This window comes from Silurus aristotelis, assembly GCF_946808225.1.
Source record: "Silurus aristotelis genome assembly, chromosome: 20".
Lineage (NCBI taxonomy): Eukaryota > Metazoa > Chordata > Actinopteri > Siluriformes > Siluridae > Silurus > Silurus aristotelis.
Window position 1 is genome coordinate 16,218,266 of NC_139593.1, and position 19,648 is coordinate 16,237,913.

The window sequence follows — 19,648 nt, forward strand, 5'->3', positions numbered from 1 at the left end:
ATTATGCAGTTAATACAAGTATAAAGTAATTAACTGATACACCTACCATGCCACCAAGAAGTACTGGGATTCTTCATAAATTGAGCAAAAAATGATTGCAGAAGGGGAAAACTACACACTGACTCGAATTTTCCACTCAGTCAGCAGTAAGAAACTGTTTATCTTTGTTGAAGCAGAAATCATTCACATTTTCACATTTCAAATTTTTGCGGATATTTGGTATTTTTGATTATGATGCCAGACAGCTTTTATTTGCTTTATCACGTTGCTGTGAGCATATATTAAAATACAGCACCTGAGCTTCACCAGATGTCATTAGAATTGTATAGTAAAGTATTGAATTGTAAAAAAAAAATAAAAACACTGTGTAAATCATTTGTCATGCACACCATCAGCAACAAAAAGAAACAAAAATGGACTTCATACAGGGGATCATTTTTTAGCCCATTATAAAATATTGAGGTAGATAATATTTAAAAATATAATCCAATAAGACAAATGAACTTTGCAATATCCATGTATGTGTCTGAATCTCTTCATGAAAGATGTATAAAAAAAATATAAATAAAGCCTAAAATGCTCATCATGGATGAGTGATCCAAGATCCTCTACAGGTGTCTCCATCCTTGGTAGACACTGGCTGCTGTTATTCTTTCATGGATAATCACAAAATATTATTGTAATATATCAAAGGTAAGTTTTCATGCATAAGGAGTTTGGATGATCGGTGGTTTTGCTAAAAAGAATGGCAATGGAATAAAACACCATAGAAATAAATTTAAACTTTATTGTACTTCAGTTGTCTCAGCTGGCTTAAATTGTGTGAATGTGGATGTAATTAGAGACACATAAATAGTTATAAATTCCAGCTGGCTGAGTTCAACAGGGGCGTCTACATCCAGCGCAGTGTTTTTTTGTTGAATGGAATGAAATGAAATGACTGATGTTGACCAGCAAAGTAAGAAAATACTTAAGTTATGAGACTCTGTCACACCACATCGCTCTGATAGAAGAAAATAACTGGTTTCATCTTTCTAAAAAATATACTCTCTATTCCGCTCTTACATCGGTTGTACAACATACATGTGATTCTATATATCATATGATTGTGCAAGGTAAAAGGAATTGTAGAAAGCCAAGGAAGAACATATTAAATATAGAGATTTTATATACATATTCTAGAGATGACAAACAAAAACATGTAAAAAAGGAAATACTCTGCTTATATAATAATATAAGTCATATAATATTCATATTCCTTGTCAAATACAACATAATAACAAATAAATAAATTCATCAATTTTTTTTTTTACATACCAGTTAAACACACAATAAATTATGATTTCAGTGCTGTGTTTTTGTCATTCAGGAAAGGCATTTTCCCATGGCGATAATCAGACAGTACTGCATGTATATAAAAAACAGAGCTTAAATCTCAGGGCCCCAGAGTTTGGAGCCAACTGAAATTTCAGCTTGAGTGGACAAGTGTCTGGCATGACATGAATTTTAAACAATTTTGAAACAATTCCTCTTTTGTCCTACAGTAAATACGAATGCATTCGAAAGCATACAACAAACAATAATGTGAAGTAGATGTTACACACTAACAATTTGCATGTTTTTTTTTAAGCAGTCCCAACGTAACTGTGCTATTGTCGGAATTTACTAGATTATACATTAACAACATGATCTCCTGTCAATTCATTTGAATAAACATAATAATTAAGGCTAAAAGAAATACAAGGGCAATGTCACTTTTAAATCCTTAGCTTTCAATTTGAAGGCAAGCATGTTATCACTGTAAAAGCGGTTGCTAACACTTCGGTTTCACTTAAAAATGACCAAGCAAATTGTTAGCTGAGGTTAAAGTATTGTCTACTCTTTTATTAGTAGTAATATTTAAACTTTGTAAGTTCAAAATTGTGTGTATTGGTTATCTAGTTGCACCAAGTAAGACTACGAGTTAGTGTTAGTCTAGTATACTTTCAAGATAATTGCCTTATATTCAATATAAAACGGTGTGCATTTGTATCAGCCAATAGAAATTGAACAGAGAACAGAGAACAGAATGCTAATGTTAATATTAATCAGTGGTATCCATGATTGGTTTTATCAAACAGATATTATAGTACAAATTAGTATGTTCTCTCTTATGTTTTTGCACTGGGTTGCCTAAATACAAACAGATGACAATGGAAAGAAAGGAAAAATGAATGGTGGTACTGTTATGCAGCTACATTTGTGGCATGGGTTTTATCGGTTGCAAATTCATACAAAGTTCTTCTGATTGACCTACTTAATCCTACGTAGAAACATTTCCATCCCATTAAAAATGATCTCTTCCCAGGGCATGTTCCCCTAATCCACTGGGCATGAGGGCTCACTGAATGTTTTATTATATAGCTAAAATCATTTGCTATGGCCTTAACAGACACCACAACTTAACCCAAATACACAACCGTAGGAGATATGGACCTATGTGTTAGATAGCGCTCTCCACCATATCATTTAAACAAGAACATTTTAAATGTGTTCATTTGTAGAATCAATACCATGGTGCATTTAAGTTTTAGGTGGTTTGTTAACTTAACAACTTGAGTTATCATTAATTTTGCTTAATTTGACAATGCGTAAGTATTTTCGAATTGGTTGAACTGACTATTAAAAAAATTTCACAAAACTTTATTATGCTGAATTGACATGTTTATATTAAGTTTTATTTAATATTGGTCAGGATAAAATTTTTGAGTGTATTTCTACGTGATGACTGTATTACAACAGATCACATGTCTAAGAAATGATGTAAGAAATGTTTTTGCCTGTTTAGTATGAATGCTTGCTTTTTCACATCATCATACACGTCCACCATTATTGCTGTAAATGTTTACGCATGTTCTAAAGGAAAATGTGTTAAATTAACACGTTCAAGAAAAGTATATTCTTTTTTTTCAGTCCATTCCTTTTTCAGCAGTAATCCAGCAAACATAAAAAAAAAAAACACTGACAACTGTTAACCAGAGAATTAGCAACAGAGACATAGCTGAGCTCACACTGTACTGTTTTTGAACTATAGTTCAATTTTGGTGGTACGTGCATTAGGTAAGTAAAAATGTACTGGAACATGGTGTACACCCAGAAACCATTGGGCATGTTTCCAAAAGTTCCAAAAGTCAGTCCAAAGCCAGAGAAGTCTTTAGTATAGTCCAATCATGCAACAAAAAAAAAAAACCTCCATTCACTTGCAGTTCTTTTGATGAACTCGAAATTAATTTTTTACTGACTTCTCTGGTTTACAGTTTAAACTTGAGGTTAATGAGATGAAATGCACTAAGCCACATAGAAGGATGACTGGACAAAAAGATTGTGATTTACATTAGAAGAGTGGCTACATACTGTTGAATCTTTAGTGAGTCCAGACAGCAAATGATGTGACTGCATGAGAGGCCAGGACAGGCACTACTTTGTCCATGGTCATATTGTTAGAAAAATTCAGTTCCACAGTGATAACGTTCAGGCGCTTAAAAGAGCATTAGAACTTCAAACTGTTCTGCTCTATAAGACACTGTGTGCTCCAGTTTGACTGTCTGTCTCCTCTTGAGACCTTTTACCGCAGACCAGAAAGGAGAAGCACGCAATCCATGTGCACAAGTTTTTCCAATTAGATTTCCATTAGGAATTCTCAGCACTTTTTAACCAGACAGTGTTTAAATGCTGAAGGTCTGTCCACTAGAGGACATCCCTTAGCTAGCTTTCCGTATGGGTCCTTGCACTGGACTGTACGACTTTGCCAGCCTGTGTGACAAGTTCTCGAACAGGACATCCATGGGCCTGTCACCCACCGTGGCCCAGGTGGGGTCGTTGATGAAGGTTCTGTTGTGGGAATAACCTTTGTGGTCATGGTTAAGACCTCGTCAGAGGACAATGCTGCAGGTGTTGCAGAAAACACCAAGGCCGTCCGAGGTGGAAGAGGCATTTTGCGAGGCAGAAAGAAGCTGTAACGTATGTCTAGAGGCTTCTTTGGGTCAGTTGCTAGTACTTGCACTACAAGGCTCTCTTGGAGAGCCCCAGGTCCTGTGGTGTGAAGACCCTCATCGTGTTGGCTCCAGCCGCTGTAGTTGAGCATGGTGCCATTCAAAGGGATTATTGTCTCTGAAGTTGAGATCATGAACTTGCCATTAAGAAGGTACTCTCCACTTGGCCGACGTAGGGCTAGGTAGGCGGTAAAGTGAGTCTGACCTTTTGGCTTGTACTGACGGACTTTAACGTGAGTCGAACCCTCTGGTATCTTTACAACATCTGTATATCCTTTACTGTATGTAGGAGGAGAGAAAGAGAAAAAATGGAAAGTAATAAATTTTCAGAAAATTTTAATAGAAAATAGAAACACTTAATGGAGACATACAAAATATGGTTATAAATGATATTAAAGTTCCATACACGCACACTTTTTGCCACTTTTGCTCTCTCTTATTTAACTCAGGTGGTTTATTCCAGATATAATCTGCTACTGCAAGTAATTAACACACAAGGAACTGACCCATGTCTTATAGATATTTAGGAAAATTGGGAAAAAGCATAAAATTGTAATTGTGTACAAGGTAGCTGAAAGTAGGCTCATTTGGGTTCTTGTCTTTCTGGATGAACACAAAAACTGCTAATCACCAGGGTTATGTTACATTATGTTATGAACTGTATATCTCTGTAATTGTCCTGCAGCCTTCATTTGTGATTGTCAGCTCCCACTTGCATAAAAGAATGAACCTCTTTTAGATTTGGGCTAATATTATCCTAAAATTCAGATCTAACTGATAACTGCCAGTTCTGTCGAGAGGTCTTTCAGCAATGCAGCACCAGTGAATGAATCTTCTTCTATCATGTTTTTAGACAACTTAAAACAGAAACATCAAACATTCTTTAGTTGTTTATTCAAAGTGAAACACATTTCAAATCTTGAAAACATCATGAATTTTTTATTGGATGATTTCAAGCATCTGCATAGGGCATGTAACAATGTGCTTTTAACAAAATCAGATGTTGCAAGTTTCCATTTAATATTTCTTATATTTGACCAGAGATTGTTTATTTGTCTGGTTTTAAAAAAGTATTGCAAAATATAAAATTAAAAAATGGCTGAACTGAACTGCAATAAAATAGTTGATCGTTAATGATGTGCTTCTGTCTGTTGCACTTCCATGTTTATCTGATTTTATCTGTCCTGATATTATTCAATTATTTATCTTAGCATATTCTTTAGTAACTACTAAGAATTATTCATTCTATCCAGTTAAAGTAATAGAATAGTTTATGTAGTTACACAAGTGAGAAAGAGAATTTATGGGTTTAGAAATTCGGCACAAAAACTTAATAAAATCTAATTTCTAACCCCTTTAAACTAACCCTCGTGGTAAAATGATTTGACCACAAAGAACATGTAGTGTTTTCCTACCTCTTCTTGGTGAAGTTGCCAGCGACTCTTACGCAGCCTGTGCCATCACCACCACAGATGCCACATTTGTCATAATGCAGCTTGGAGCCTATTATTCCGTCACAGCCAGTGCGCACACACTTCCCTTTCACACACACTGAGCTACTGTAGGGCCTACACTCCGTCCCGTCTATCACCTAAAGACAAGTTTTAATCAGTTTTAATCATTCAATGATCTCTGAAATGATTCACTTCATTAAAGACACAGCATAGTGTGAAAATAATACATTTAAGGAACGTAGGTTCTTGTGCCAAATGACCAGACAGATTCTTTACATCTATTGTGACCAAAAAAACATCTAGGGTTGAGGCAGATTAGCTACAATGATAGAAAACTATGCCGGGTTCAACTTCTGTCAGTCCAGTATAGGAATCTGAGGCTACAATTGGTTCAACTATTTCACTGAAACCTGAAAAGTCGAAGGCCTTTTAGGATTGTGATCAATGATCAGGTTTTGATTAATATCAGTATAATTATTATTATACACACTATATTTCATATTAAACTAGGCTGAACTTACCCTCTGTGAGAACACTACGTAGTACCCTGTGCCTTTGGCCCTACAGGTTAACTTGCACACATCCTTTGGCAGCACACCAGCATACTTGGGCACCCACTCGACAAAGGTCTTCACACCTTTAGGGTCTGTCTGAGGCCCATTCCTCGCAGCACACTGTTCCTGCCTAAATTTCTTATCTAATTCAAAGCAAAAAGTCACATTTAAGAGTGAGAGTGTGTTCTCAAGAATATAAATATCTAAAAACTTCATCTAAAGAACCAAAATGTTTGTTCTTGTACCAAGGTTTTGTACTAATTTAGGAGTAATTAGTGGCATCTATTAACACAATGGAACTTTTCCACAAGATTAATAAAACAAAATGTTTTAAACGTGTTGTAGAGCAATTTATGTAAATTTAAGTGTGCTGCGCATGGCAACACATTTAGATGATGTGTTTAATATGCGTCAGGGTATGTGTGTATTGTAAATATGTGTGTGTGTGTGTGTGTGTGTGTGTGTGTGTGTGTGTGTGTGTGTATGTGTGTGTGTGTGTGTGTAGGGGTTGGCTCTCACGTTGCGCAGGGCATGGAGTAACGTTACAGGACCTGTAGATGGCTCTCTTTCCTGTGCAGTATCGTCCACTGTTGCGAGGAGGGGGGTTGTTGCACAGACGCTGTGTGAACTGCACTCCACCTCCACATGTCCGAGAGCATGAACCCCATTGCCCCCAGGAGCTCCAGCTACCATGGTTAGAGACCTAAGAGAAGATGAAAACAGAAGGAAAGTGACTTAAGAGGTTTTGTTAGTGACCATATGGAAGCCCCTTAAAATCCCAGCATGAAATTGTAAAATGCAAATGTGGACAGCACAAATAGGTCTCTTCATGAGAACAGCATAAACCACCAATAAAATCGACTGTAAATGTAATTTATTTCATGTTTTTTTTAGTGTAACATGAATTTATTAATTCATTGAAAGTCATCTGACCATTTATAAATACATATATACAACAAATGACAAATGCGTTACGGAATCTGCATCTGGATCTGTAGCATTTAAGAGACAAATAAGGTCATTTTTTCTTGAATTGCTTAATGTCAAAAGAATTCAGCCATAGCAGTAAGTGAGTTAAGTTTCTCACAGAGATGTTTTATGTAAGAATGTGTACACACCCATTTCCATTACTAATAAACAAGCATGAAGCCAACAACAGTTTAAAAACTGTCTTAATTGAGCAATGGCACACTACAAACACTAGACATTGTAAAGATACAATGCACATTGAGGCAACTTTACCAGAGGGGAATTGGGGAATTATGCATGTGTAAGTCTTAATGGAACACACCAGAGCCACATTTTCCCCATTCCTTAGTACAAACAAACAGACACGAGTAAACACTCTCAAAAGGGACATTCTTCTTTCAAAGAAAATTAGTTTCTGTGACACTTAATAACCTACCAGACAAAAATACCCAAGCAGCCTGGAGAAGGGCAGTCAGTACATACAATTTATTAAGTCCTGCAGGATTAATCTGCTTGATATTATCCTGACTACTTTAGGCTAGAAAGAAAAATGTTTTATGACTACATCACTGCAGAGTTATGCACAATAACTGAGGTACACAAAGTACAGCTTGTCATTTGGTAATATTTTATGACCCCAATTGGTTTCTTGTATTTTATGTCATTGAAATATTCTTCTCTTATCTCTTGTCAGCCATCACTGCAACAAATTACTGAGAATACCCTCTTTTGTCAAGTCAAAAACATTTGGCAAATCCAGCATCAGCGTCCGTCTCACGTTTCTGTAGCTCATATATTTGTTCCCGTTCCCTACTTCTTATATATTTACAGTAAGAAGGCCCACACACCTTCATGGCTCATTTGACCTGCTTTCCTGCTTATACTTTACTTAATGACATTTCTACTTCATCTGTCTTCAGCTTCCAGTCACTAGTTCCACCCCATCTTTCCTCACTTCAAATTCCTCTCTGCCTCTGGCCGTGCAATATCTCACTTAGGGTGTACTTTATTTTCAGTAAGCCTGCTTCACTTTCCCGCTGACACTCTGCCTGTCTCTTTCTCACATTCCAGCCCAAGTTCATGCTGGGGAAGCCTTTTTATCCACACAATGCCTCCTGGAGAGCTGCTGAACATTCTTTTAACACATTTAACCATATATTTCTCTTCAGTACTCTTCCACAGAGTGATTGCCGTATATCATGCTTAGCTTCTCAAAGCAGGATTCCTAAAACACCGTTATGCTTTGATTAACTATGTGATTTGAAACACTGGTTTAATTGCAATAGATGATTAAAAGCTGTCTACCAAATTGTTCCATACTCTCCCTGAAACCCACCGAATAGTGCCTCTTGCGGGTCTTGTCCACACACTTCCCATGAAGGCATATCCTTCCTTTGCTGCACTGTGTGCCCTCGGCCGCTGGCAGCTTCTTGGTCAGACACACCATCTGGCCCTTCCTGATTACAGCACACCACAGACGAGCACACACATCCATGCCTGGGCACACATTGTACTCAGGCCCGAAGGCTAGCTGGCACTGGCGCTCTGCGTCATAGCTCTGACCAGGAAGTTCTTCAGGACCAAGCAAAGGATTATGTGGCATGTCCAGCAAACACTCTGCTACAGGAAAAGATAAAAGGATTGGGAAGTCAGCATACTGATGCACTAATTTAAAGTTATCTTTGTTTTCATTCATCGATCTATTTCTTTGATATGATTATGTGTTAACATGAAATGTTAAGCCCCTTAAATGAGTAATATTTGAGATGTATTTAGGATACCAAATTAACAAAACTTTAATTTAAACAAGACAATGTTTTTTTAAAATCAACATTTAAATGAAAAGAACATGGCTTTGGAACAATATCCTTTTTTTTTTTTGCTTGCAAAGCCTATTATAACTGTGATGAAGAGTCACACCATTTCCATCATCAAAGAAGTCAGTGATGGTGGCTGAGGTGCAGCGGCTCCAGGGTTTGGAGGCGTCAATGGAGGTCAGGATAGAAGACATGAGTCTCTTGTCCTCCGTGGAGCCAAATTTCTCCTCACAGAACTTTGAGTCATCATGTGACAACCCTAAAAGATGCCCTGGAAAGTGGAATATGCAATTGTAAGTGACTTATGAGTAATTTGTGGTAATTTCAAAACTGATTAAAATCAAGGAACATACAGATAGTTTTATGTTAATGATATAAAGTTAAATATTATAAACACTTAAATCATTTCTCAGAGTCATCACGGTTGAATCTTTGGTGTTTGAGGTCTTTTTTTGTGGTCTAGAGATCAGAATTTTAAAGCGTCATCATGCAAAGTCATTTGGATTTGGATAAATCATTATCTTTCCATACATTTTATATAAAAATTAATCAAGTAAAAAAACAGATTTAAACTGCTATGTGTTCATTCTGTTTTCTATTTCCAATCACATCTACTACAAGGTTCTGTAGTGCAACTAATCCATTTACTGTTGCTTCTACTTTATCCCAATTAAATCCAATTATTATCTTTCCGCCAATGCCAGTGTTGGTTGAATCTTGACTTTAGAGTGTGCAGATCGGTTAATAAACATGTGCATTGTTCTTGAATAAGTGCTTGGTTCATACCAATTTCATGTGCAACAGTGAAAGCAGCATGCAGGCCATCATCTTCTATCACAGCACAGCTCCTCTCTGGAGAGCAAACCGTGCCCACATCAGCCATGCCCAGAGTATCACACGAGTGATGTCCGCACAGGTCCTAAAAAGAGCATACACGTGCATGACTCAAGTTCAGCTGAGAACTGTACAGCGCAATTTTCTGTCAAACACATTGTAATAAACACACGCACACGGTATTGCAATTATACACACTGCTAACTCTTTTAATGAAAGAGCTCTGGGTTGAAATAATTGCAAAAGGACATTACTGTCAATTGCTACAACTCCCAATGATCATTTTGTGTCTTGCTTGTTATTCTGTTTTTAATGTTCTGGCAGCTGATTAAGGCATTGATCTATTTCTCAAAAACAACTACAGCTTTAGGGCTGATTAATGCTCAGCAAGGGAGGAATCAATTAGATGGTCAACAAACCATGCTCTCTGATTTACATCTTAGTAAGTATACACACATATAAACGCATGTGGACTTTAGAGAGACAAAATAATTTATAATATTAAAATTGTGGAAAATTCAATATAGTTTAAAAATAAAATTTTACAAAACATGATTCCATAATCAGTGCAGAGTTTTTTTTTTCATGTATTACTGTACTGTAGCCACTCTTAGTGCCGGTCCCAAGCCCGGATAAATGAGGAGGGTTGCATTAGGAAGGGCATACAGCGTAAAAACATGTGCCAAATCAAACATGCGGATGATCCGCTGTGGCGACCCCTAATGGGAGAAGCCGAAAGAAAGTTTTACTGTACTGTATTATCGTAGCAACAACTAAAGACATGTCTTGCCAGATGAAAGTAGAATCTTTCTTATGGTAAAAATCTGTTTTGTTTTGCCTGGTGTACAGTTGAAACTGCTGTTGTGATGATGTGATCACTGCTCAGGGTTTTTTTTATAATTATATATAAGCAAATGTCCCTTGAATTGCAGTCATTGGATTGCCCAAGAGTATTGTTTTAAACTCTAATGTCAACCATTGTTTTATTAATAAGATGATAAGTAAGCTTATAGCAGTAGATAGTAAACTCGCAAGAGTGTTCAGTGGTTTCTTTCTATTAATAGTGAAAAATAAACAAACATCGATGACTTTCTATGGAACGCCAAAGGTATAAAGCAAATTTAATTTTTCTCAATATTGAGATCATTTATTGCATAACTACACTGTTGTTACTCCCTACAATTAAATTTACTTTAGGTGATCTGGCCCACTGCTTCATGGGTCCCTTGGAAGATAACACATCCAATAAAAACCTCACCCACCCCTATGTTTTCTTAACATAAGACGATGGAAATCTATTATTGGCATAAAATACCACATATTCCCAGCTCTCTTATAACAGAATAATTATGCTCCAGAATCTTGCGGAGTTTTTCTGCGTGCATATTTACCCATTTACTCATGCTGAAAGGAGACAAACCACACTCTGTTTCAGCTTTTCACACAAGTTTATGTCAACACATACACACACAAACAAGTCACTTCCTCCCACACCCAAACCACATTAAAGAAAGGGGCTTAAAAATGCCAAGTTCTCTAAAAACCAAATACGTTTTATGAGAACATCTGAGTTTGAAAATCCTGATGGACAAGGTTTCAGTGATTACATCATCAGAGTGTGTGAGGCCAGAGTGAGGACAGTGCTGAATGCCCTAAAGGCTTGGTCTGGGTGTTGCATTGCACTGTGTGGTTGTGTATGGTCTCTGAGATGCCATGTCCCTAAACTACCATAATTAAACATGTATAATTATGAACTATAATGTATACATACTCTATATGCTGGAAAATGTATATCTACAATATAATATACTAGTACAGTTATAATGAAAAAGTTTCACATGGTCAACAGTGTCAAATTATTTGATCTTGATGTTGTTATTCCTGACATTTGTGGTTGAAAGGACTAATATTTATGCTATTCCACAACATTCTCTCCCTTCTCATGGGTTCCCTCATCCAGTATCTATCTAACCCTTTTTGTTTTGTTCTTTTACCCTTTTCTTGACACACCCTCTTCCACATATCCCTTTTATTTTCTTTCTCTTTTTCACCTCGCTTTTCCCCCTATCCATTGCATCTGACCTCTTCACTGGCGTTTTGTTGATTTTGAACGTAGATCTTTCACAGACCCATGAGAAAAGGGCACAGACAGACATAAACAGAGATGGAGACAGAGAGAGACATGGCACAAGATAGAGATGAAAAAATATGGGCATAAAGAGGCAAATACACAGACACTGATTTGAGGAATTCCCTTGGCTGTACACCAAAGCAAAAAAGGGGCCCAAAAGGAAATGAAAGTTTTTGAAATATTCAGGGCAAACAGTTTTGGCAGCGAGAACTGAAAGGAACATACAGTATGTGAGACACCAGTCAAAACAGAAGCTGGGGATTGTGATCCAGGGCCATTTCAAAGGTAGCGTAAGTAGTCATGGCTGTGTGGTCATTCAAAGATTAATCCGTGATAGTGATGGCCTGTCACTTTCAGAAGCTGCATAGTGGAACATAACAGAAATGACAATAAAAGTAAGAATCAAGACAAAATGATGATGAGTAGGAATTATAATGACAAGAACAGTTTATAGTTAGGTTTGGAAAATTTGGTGAGACAGAGAGAAAGAGTCTCTCTCTATCTATTTACCACAACTTCACTCCTACAACTTGCAGCACCACTGCAAGCTTGGTCAACCCTCAAATCTGGCATTCATTCAAAGCAAACATGCTGAGAAGAGACAAAAAGAGTGGTATTTAGGTGGAGAAAACTTTGGATATTTGATGCTAGGTGTGACCACACCACAAGATTCTGTCAGCTGTTTCTGATTTGTTGTTCTTCTGAAGGATGGGTGAAAACAGCTCTGCTTCCTCCATGCTCGGTTTCACTTTTGGCTGTATTTCCTCTTATGGGCATCTATTTAATGCATGCGATAAGTAGAGGATTTCTTCATTATCATCATTAAAAACTATAGTAACAAGGATCTGTGTACTATATATATATATATATATATATATATATATATATATATATATATATATATATATATATATATATATATATATATATATATATATATATATATACTGTATATATACATAAATATTTTATGTTTTTTTTTTTTTTTAACATGATTGCTGTGTGTCCCATAGTCTATTATGCAATGAATAAAGTTATCTTCAAATGAATAAACAAAAAGGCCCACTCCCATAATGTCAGCAAAAATTTATGAGCAGACCCACGGTGGTCAAAGACAAACTTCTTGCCATATTGAGTTTCTCAAAAGTTCCCGGAACAAAATCCAGCAGTGTTGCTTCCTCTGTTACACTGGCACACATCCCACAGCTTTTTGCCAGGCTGCTGGCATTATGGTTGAACATTGTCCATCCCAAATTTGTGTGAGGTTTTCAGCATGCTGTCAACTTCCAGTACAGGCAGAGAAATACGGATGTGTGAAATACCAGACCCTGATACAAACATTAGTAAAGTAACTTGTAAAATAGTAAATATGGATATGTGTTAAACAGCAAAATCAAACAATGCTTGTGCTGTGCGATGTGAAGAATCTTGTCTTCTGACTGTTGGTCACACACTATGACTCTTGTTGCCAAAGTTCTATCAAAAAGGTGCTCACTTAGTGACACTTTACAACACTGTGTGCACTCTATGATACTGTACAATGATATCCTATTTATCTCAGTTTTGAGGCAGTGCTGAGTTTGCACAGTTGTTCTCAAAATGAAAAAGTAAAAAAAGGGTCAGAAGTAGGCAAACACAGATGGCGCCATTGTCACTTTTCAATTACTGCTGATTGTACTAGCTGGGTTTTTATTTTTTCTTTTTCTTTTTTTTTTTTTTTTACTTCTTCCTTTCTAAATACTAGATTTTTTTTGGGATATAAACACTCGCAACCACACAATGTTAATGATAGCATAAACGTAACTAATGGTTCTCAGTCGGCTTCTGTTACACACAGCAAATTACAACAGGGTCCACACTACACAAAAGACTTTTTAGATATTGATTTTTTCCCCCTGTTCATAATTTATCTTGCAATAACCTGCTTGATCTTCCAGAACGAAGAGCCTAAATGAGCATTTGCACCATTTTAGGATTAGAAAGGGTGTGGGAGGGAAGAATAATATACATTTTACACTCAGAAAATGCTTACCAGCAGTGGCAATTACATAAACTGGTGAATTGTGTATTTCAGACAAAGAAATCTACAATATTCAGTACATTTTCCAATTGGTTGTCAAACCTTAATTAGACTGATATTTTTCACTGTTTTATGCTGCCGTTTAAAGTGTCTGAAAATAGTGTATTTAAAAATTTTTGGATAATCTTCAACATTATCATAACTTGCAAACACTTTATACACCATGCTGGCCTATGTATTTTTTTTAAAATGTCATCTTTAATTCATTTTGGACAAAAAATGTAAGAATTGGTGTCAAATATGGTTTGTTGCATCCCTACTACTATACCGTATAGTAAACTGATTTTAAGTACTGTATATGCTTGTCTAATGTATTTAAAGTAATAACCGAGGCAATATGTTCAATTAAATTCAATTCATATTTATTTGCATAGTGCTTTTAACAATGGACACTCTCACAAAGCAGCTTTAGAGAGATTAAAAGGTTAAACATATGTATAAACAAATGTATAAGTTTATTGCCTATAAGTACGTTCCTTATAATTGTACATTAGTGAGCTAGTATCCACTTTGACAAGGAAAAGACTCCTTGAGATAGTATGAGGAAGAAAGCTTGAGAGGAACCAGAGTCAAAAGGGAACCCATCCTCATCTGGGTGGCACCATCATAACACAGAAACTGCTCTAGTTAAAATCACCAATGACCTGTTTTTAGCTTCAGACCAAGGCTACATCTCTCTGTTAGTTTAACTAGATCTTAGTGCTGCATTTGACACTATAGATCATGATCTTCTCCTAGATTGATTACAAAATTACATCGGCATTAAGGGACAGGCATTTAGCTGGTTTAAATCCTACCTGTCTGATCATTACCATTTTGTAGACTTAAATAGAGAGCTATTCATACTAATGCAAGTAAATTATGGGGTGCCACAAGGTTCAGTTCTAGGACCCCTGCTTTTCACAATATAAATGCTTCCCTTAGGAAAAATTATTAGAAGGCATGGGATTAGCTTCCACTGTTATGCTGATGATACCCAGCTATATATCTTATCGAAACCAGACGATACAACTCAATTGGCTCGGATAACTGAGTGTGTCAAAGAATTAAAAGATTGGATGACTCATGACTTTCTATTATAAAAATGCTGATAAGACAAAGATTCATCGGCCCAAAAACTAGTACACAGAAGCTCCAGCATTTCAACCTGCATTTAGAAGGATGTACTGTAACTACTAGTTCAACAGTAAAAGACCTGGGAGTTATTTTAGACAGCAAATTGTCTTTCAAAAATCATATCAACCAAGTTACAAAAACAGCCTTCTTCCACCTTAGAAATATTGCTAAGATAAGAAACATGTTATCTATATCTATATTAGAGAAGCTTTTCCACGCATGCGTTACTAAGTGGTTGTTTTGGATCATTAATAAACAAGCTACAGTTAGTCCAGAATGCAGCAGCCAGAGTTCTGACAAGGTTGAGAAAATATGACCATATAAACCCAATCTTATCATCCTTACACTGGCTACCTGTTAAGTTTCGAATCGACTACAAACTACTGCTACTTACTTACAAAACACTAAATGGTTTGGCTCCCATATATCTTTCCAGTCTTCTAACACTTCAATCTGTACAATCCGTCACACTCCCTGAGATCTCAAAACTCGGGACTTCTAATAGTTTCTAGAATAGCTAAGTCCACTAAAGGTGGTAGAGCATTCTCACATTTAGCTCCCAAACTTTGGAATAGTCTTCCTGACAGTGTTTGTGGCTCAAACACACTCTCCCAGTTTAAGTGTAGATTAAAAACTTATCTTTTTAGCAAAGCCTACACATAACAAACATCACATATCATAACCTTGTGCTCCATTACATCTGATCAAATGCACATTATCAAATTATGCTTGTTAATATCATAAACAGCAGCTACGCTAATTCCTCTCCACTGCTTCTCTTTCACTACCCATGCCGAGGCATCCTGAGGTTGCGCCAGCTCCAGTCACGTCCCACCTCATGAATATTGTGATCCTTTAAAGAACTAGATGCCACCCCGCAAACATCCCGAACTATCTAGAGACGTACCAATGCCAATTGGATCCCACTTTAAGTGGAGTTCGGACACTGGACCTTCTTGAGTGTTTAAAGGCTCCGGCATGGAGAAGCTGGTGTTGGATCTGTGATGATCACAAATGTTAAGCTATTTTATGAGTTGCTCAGTAGCTCCTAGTTTTATAACCACAAATGACTGTAAAAGACTGTAGAAAAAACATTATTTAAAATCTTACACTCCAGTGCTCATGTTAGTTCTTACTCTCCCAGTCTAGTTCCTCTCAAGGTTTCTTCCTAATAACATCTAAAGGAGTTTTTCCTTGCCACAGTCTGCCACAGGCTGCTCATCAGGGATAAATACACACCATTCACCTTAACTCTTAAATTCTGTAAAGCTGCTTTGAGACAATGTCTGTTGTGAAAAGCGCTCTAGAAATAAACTTGACTTGACTTGACTTGACTTGTGGCCAGTGTCCAGAAATTCCTTCATAGTACAGAATACAGTGCAGGTAGATGATTTGGATATAATTCGGACCATTAGAGATATTTGAGACTCATTGAGTTTTGCTTACTATGAGTTTTAATTTCCTGTGAGGGTATTTAATTTAAATAGGCATTTAAAAATAATAGGTAATGGACAGATATATATCAGCTTTTATTTAATCGGATTTTAGTGCATCAAACGTTTATACAGCCTTCATACGTATTCAGAGGTATTGCCTTTTAATTGCTGAACTTTGATCAACCACTTGGGGACAGTATGTCATCCCAGTGCAGTAATGGCTCTGGGTTTAAAGGCTATGGGTCACTGATCAAAAGGTTCGGGCTTTCAGCTATAGCACCAACAAGTTTCCATTGTAGGTACTTGAGCTCCCATACCAAATTATCCTTTACCTTGAGATATGTAAAGAAAGAATGTTACTGTATTGTACACACTCTTTTTATCCAGAAATCTCATTTACTTGCCTTGGCATAGGGGCATACTCCTAATGCAGAAATGTTTTGGACCAGTAATAAATGTACATATTTTAGATCCCGATGCCTTCAACTACTTTACCAGTACATTTGTTAAGGATTTGGTATTCGGTTTTATCTTTTAGACCAAAATTCTTTACTCCTAGGTGTTATTTCTATAAATACATTTATATAATGGTTTGTATAGATGCTTGCTGTATCTTAGATTGTTTGGAAATTGGTCTTAAGAAGGAATTGGACTTGTGGAGTTCCACTTTTTTTTTGTGTATTTTTTTAGGTTTTCCATTATATCAAGAGCTTAAATATTAAATACAATCACAGGTTGTGTTTTATATCCATTATTATCCATCATCCATTAATTTGATGATAATAATTGGCCAATCAGAAGATGTAAATTTTACTACCTCAATTTTTTAAATCTTCCATACTGTTTGGGACTTGGTGTACAGTATGGAAACAGTTTACTTTATTCTATTGTAATGTCAAATTTATGTATTTGTGAAACACTGAGTTTGCATATCTTTTGCTGAGGTGTATGTAAATATCAAATGAATGACCTCAACTCTACCGAATGTATTGTAATAGAAGATGACCACCCAGTCGGTGGGAATTAGCAATTTAGGAGAAAATTAGGAGTGCATTATCAGTTTCTCCTTTACACCAGGCTCAAAACTGAAACTGAATCAAATGACATTTCAGTTGACTCAGAGATTATTTTGTTGAGAACACAAGTGAATACCAAATCTTTTCTGGCATACACTCTCTCAGAAGCTGCTCTATGCATCCTATTCTTGTCTAGTTCCCTTCACAGGCTGACAGTCGAAGCTTTGTCCCCCTTCTCTCTCTCTCTCTCTCTCTCTCTCTCTCTCTCTCTCTCTCTCTCTCTCTCTCTCTCTCTCTCTCTCTCTCTCTCTCTCTCTCTCTTGCAGTATCAGAACACTCTTGCATTCGTCTCCTGCATGACATAACATCTCATAATGCCTCTCAATGTGCCTCTTGTTTGGGTCTCCTCTGTCATCCTCGCATGCTTGAACTCACACTGTAGCTGAAAGAGGGGGAAAGGGATTCTGAGAACTGTGTGTTGGTGTAGGGAATCTGCTTGTTTTGTTGTTCTGCCTCCTCTTTGTGGATCAAAACATGACTCAAAAAGCCAGTGCCAAACCCATTCTGAATTATTTTCCTTACTAAATTTCACCTAGGTAAGGTCTGTGCCAATTTGTTCATATCCACAATGGATTATTCCAAACAGATTGATATACAGTCAATTGACTTCACTCATTCTCTGTTATAGTTCATTTGACATTATAAAAAATTATTCAAGCACCAATCCCATTTTATTGTAATAATACCAATTTCTGAATATTGAGTTATACCAAATCTTTCAGTAGGTATGCTAGCTAGTTAGGGTGTATGAGAGGTGTGACTGTGACATGCTCTCTGTCAGGTTGTCGTATGTTCACATACATGATCTGCGGTGTCAGTTAACATCACAGCTGTTGGCCAATTATATATCAGGGAATCAGCTCATAATAATATGTGAAACATGAGCTGATACCCATCCACTGTTTCAGACTAATATCAATCAGTATCTGTTGGTACTGTTTTACTGTCAGATCTCAACTTGATCCGTAATTCGGGTCGCGGGGGCAGCAGTCTAAGCAGGCCCCCGCCTTCGACTTCTGCCCAATCCTCACAGCACCGTCCCTTACGATCCCTTCTGCAGGTGGTGAGCCCACGGGAAGGCGGCCCTACGTCACTCCGACGTCACGGACCTTGATATTTCCCTCGTAAGGGACCCCCAGATCATAGAGGGTTAAGGGCCTTGCTCAAGGGCCCAAAGAGCGGCAGCTTGGTGATACCGGGGCTCGAACCCCAGACCTTCCGATCGGCAACCCAGCGCCTTAACCGCTGGAGCCACCACTCCCAGCGGGAGAAAATGAATGAATGAATGAATTAATCTCAACTTGATGCAACTTGACTGAGGCATGACTGAAAAAGCTGTTGGCACATATTTATTTTTAGACATCACTGTAAACAGTGCATTTATTAATTTAGCAGATGCTTTAATCTAACATGTCTTAAAACTAAGCTAAACAGTTAAGAAAGGGTCCAACACTAGCAGTTGGATTGGCTTAGGATATGAACTCTCAACCTTCTGATCAGTAGACCAGAGCCTTTAACGTCTAACAGTTTAAGTGTCTCATAGTCTACAAAGTGAACCAGCAAGGCTTTATTTGTCTTGGTAATTATAGTCACTGCACATGCACTTGGACACTGTGCACCCTGAGGAAGTGAAGGGTGATGATTTTGTAAGTCCATTTCCCAGACTCAACACTGTGGGTAGGTAACTTCTTCTCTGGGTTTTTTGCATGCTCTTTTCTGCCTGCTGTCCCCTGTTGACATGGCAGAGACAACCATGATAACCACACCCACAGATGTTGCTCCACCAGGTGTGTAAGCACCACTCAGCCAGAAAAATGCACTGGCACTGACTTACTCTACACCAGTCCAGCACTGTGTGGCACTGCCAAGGGAAAGCGGGCTGTCAGTGGAGTTCTGCCAAGGGGAAGCAGCATCAACCTAGTGCCAAGTGAAAGCACCTCAGAGCAGATTCTTGAGAAATGAGAAGCACCAAAAGTAAGCCATAAGTAAGCGTGGGATCTGTTCCATACTGAACAGGACCTCACATGATTCACATATGCTGAGAGTGTGGTTAGGCAAAGAACATAGCACTTGCAAGCAGGGATGAAAGCTTACCACATGTGACGGGGTGATAGATGCACAAAACATTTTACTTTGCTGTGGATTTGGTT

The 19,648-nt window shown here is 37.3% G+C and overlaps 1 protein-coding gene across 2 annotated transcripts in view; it reads right to left on the reverse strand.

The window, feature by feature from the left end:
• Positions 1–763: 763 nt before the first annotated feature.
• Positions 764–19,648, reverse strand: part of adamts5 (ADAM metallopeptidase with thrombospondin type 1 motif, 5 (aggrecanase-2)) — a 20,810-nt gene continuing 1,925 nt past the window's right edge. The window contains exons 2-8 of one of the 2 annotated variants that reach the window (XM_083523197.1): positions 9,612–9,744; positions 8,929–9,096; positions 8,345–8,628; positions 6,559–6,742; positions 6,007–6,182; positions 5,447–5,622; positions 764–4,310 (exon numbers count right to left, since the gene is read on the reverse strand). In XM_083523197.1, the coding sequence (XP_083379323.1) occupies positions 3,680–4,310; positions 5,447–5,622; positions 6,007–6,182; positions 6,559–6,742; positions 8,345–8,628; positions 8,929–9,096; positions 9,612–9,744 (1,752 nt within the window). In that variant the 3' untranslated portion in view covers positions 764–3,679. The remainder of the gene's footprint in view (positions 4,311–5,446; positions 5,623–6,006; positions 6,183–6,558; positions 6,743–8,344; positions 8,629–8,928; positions 9,097–9,611; positions 9,745–19,648) is intronic. The other variant, XM_083523198.1, reaches the window with a different exon arrangement.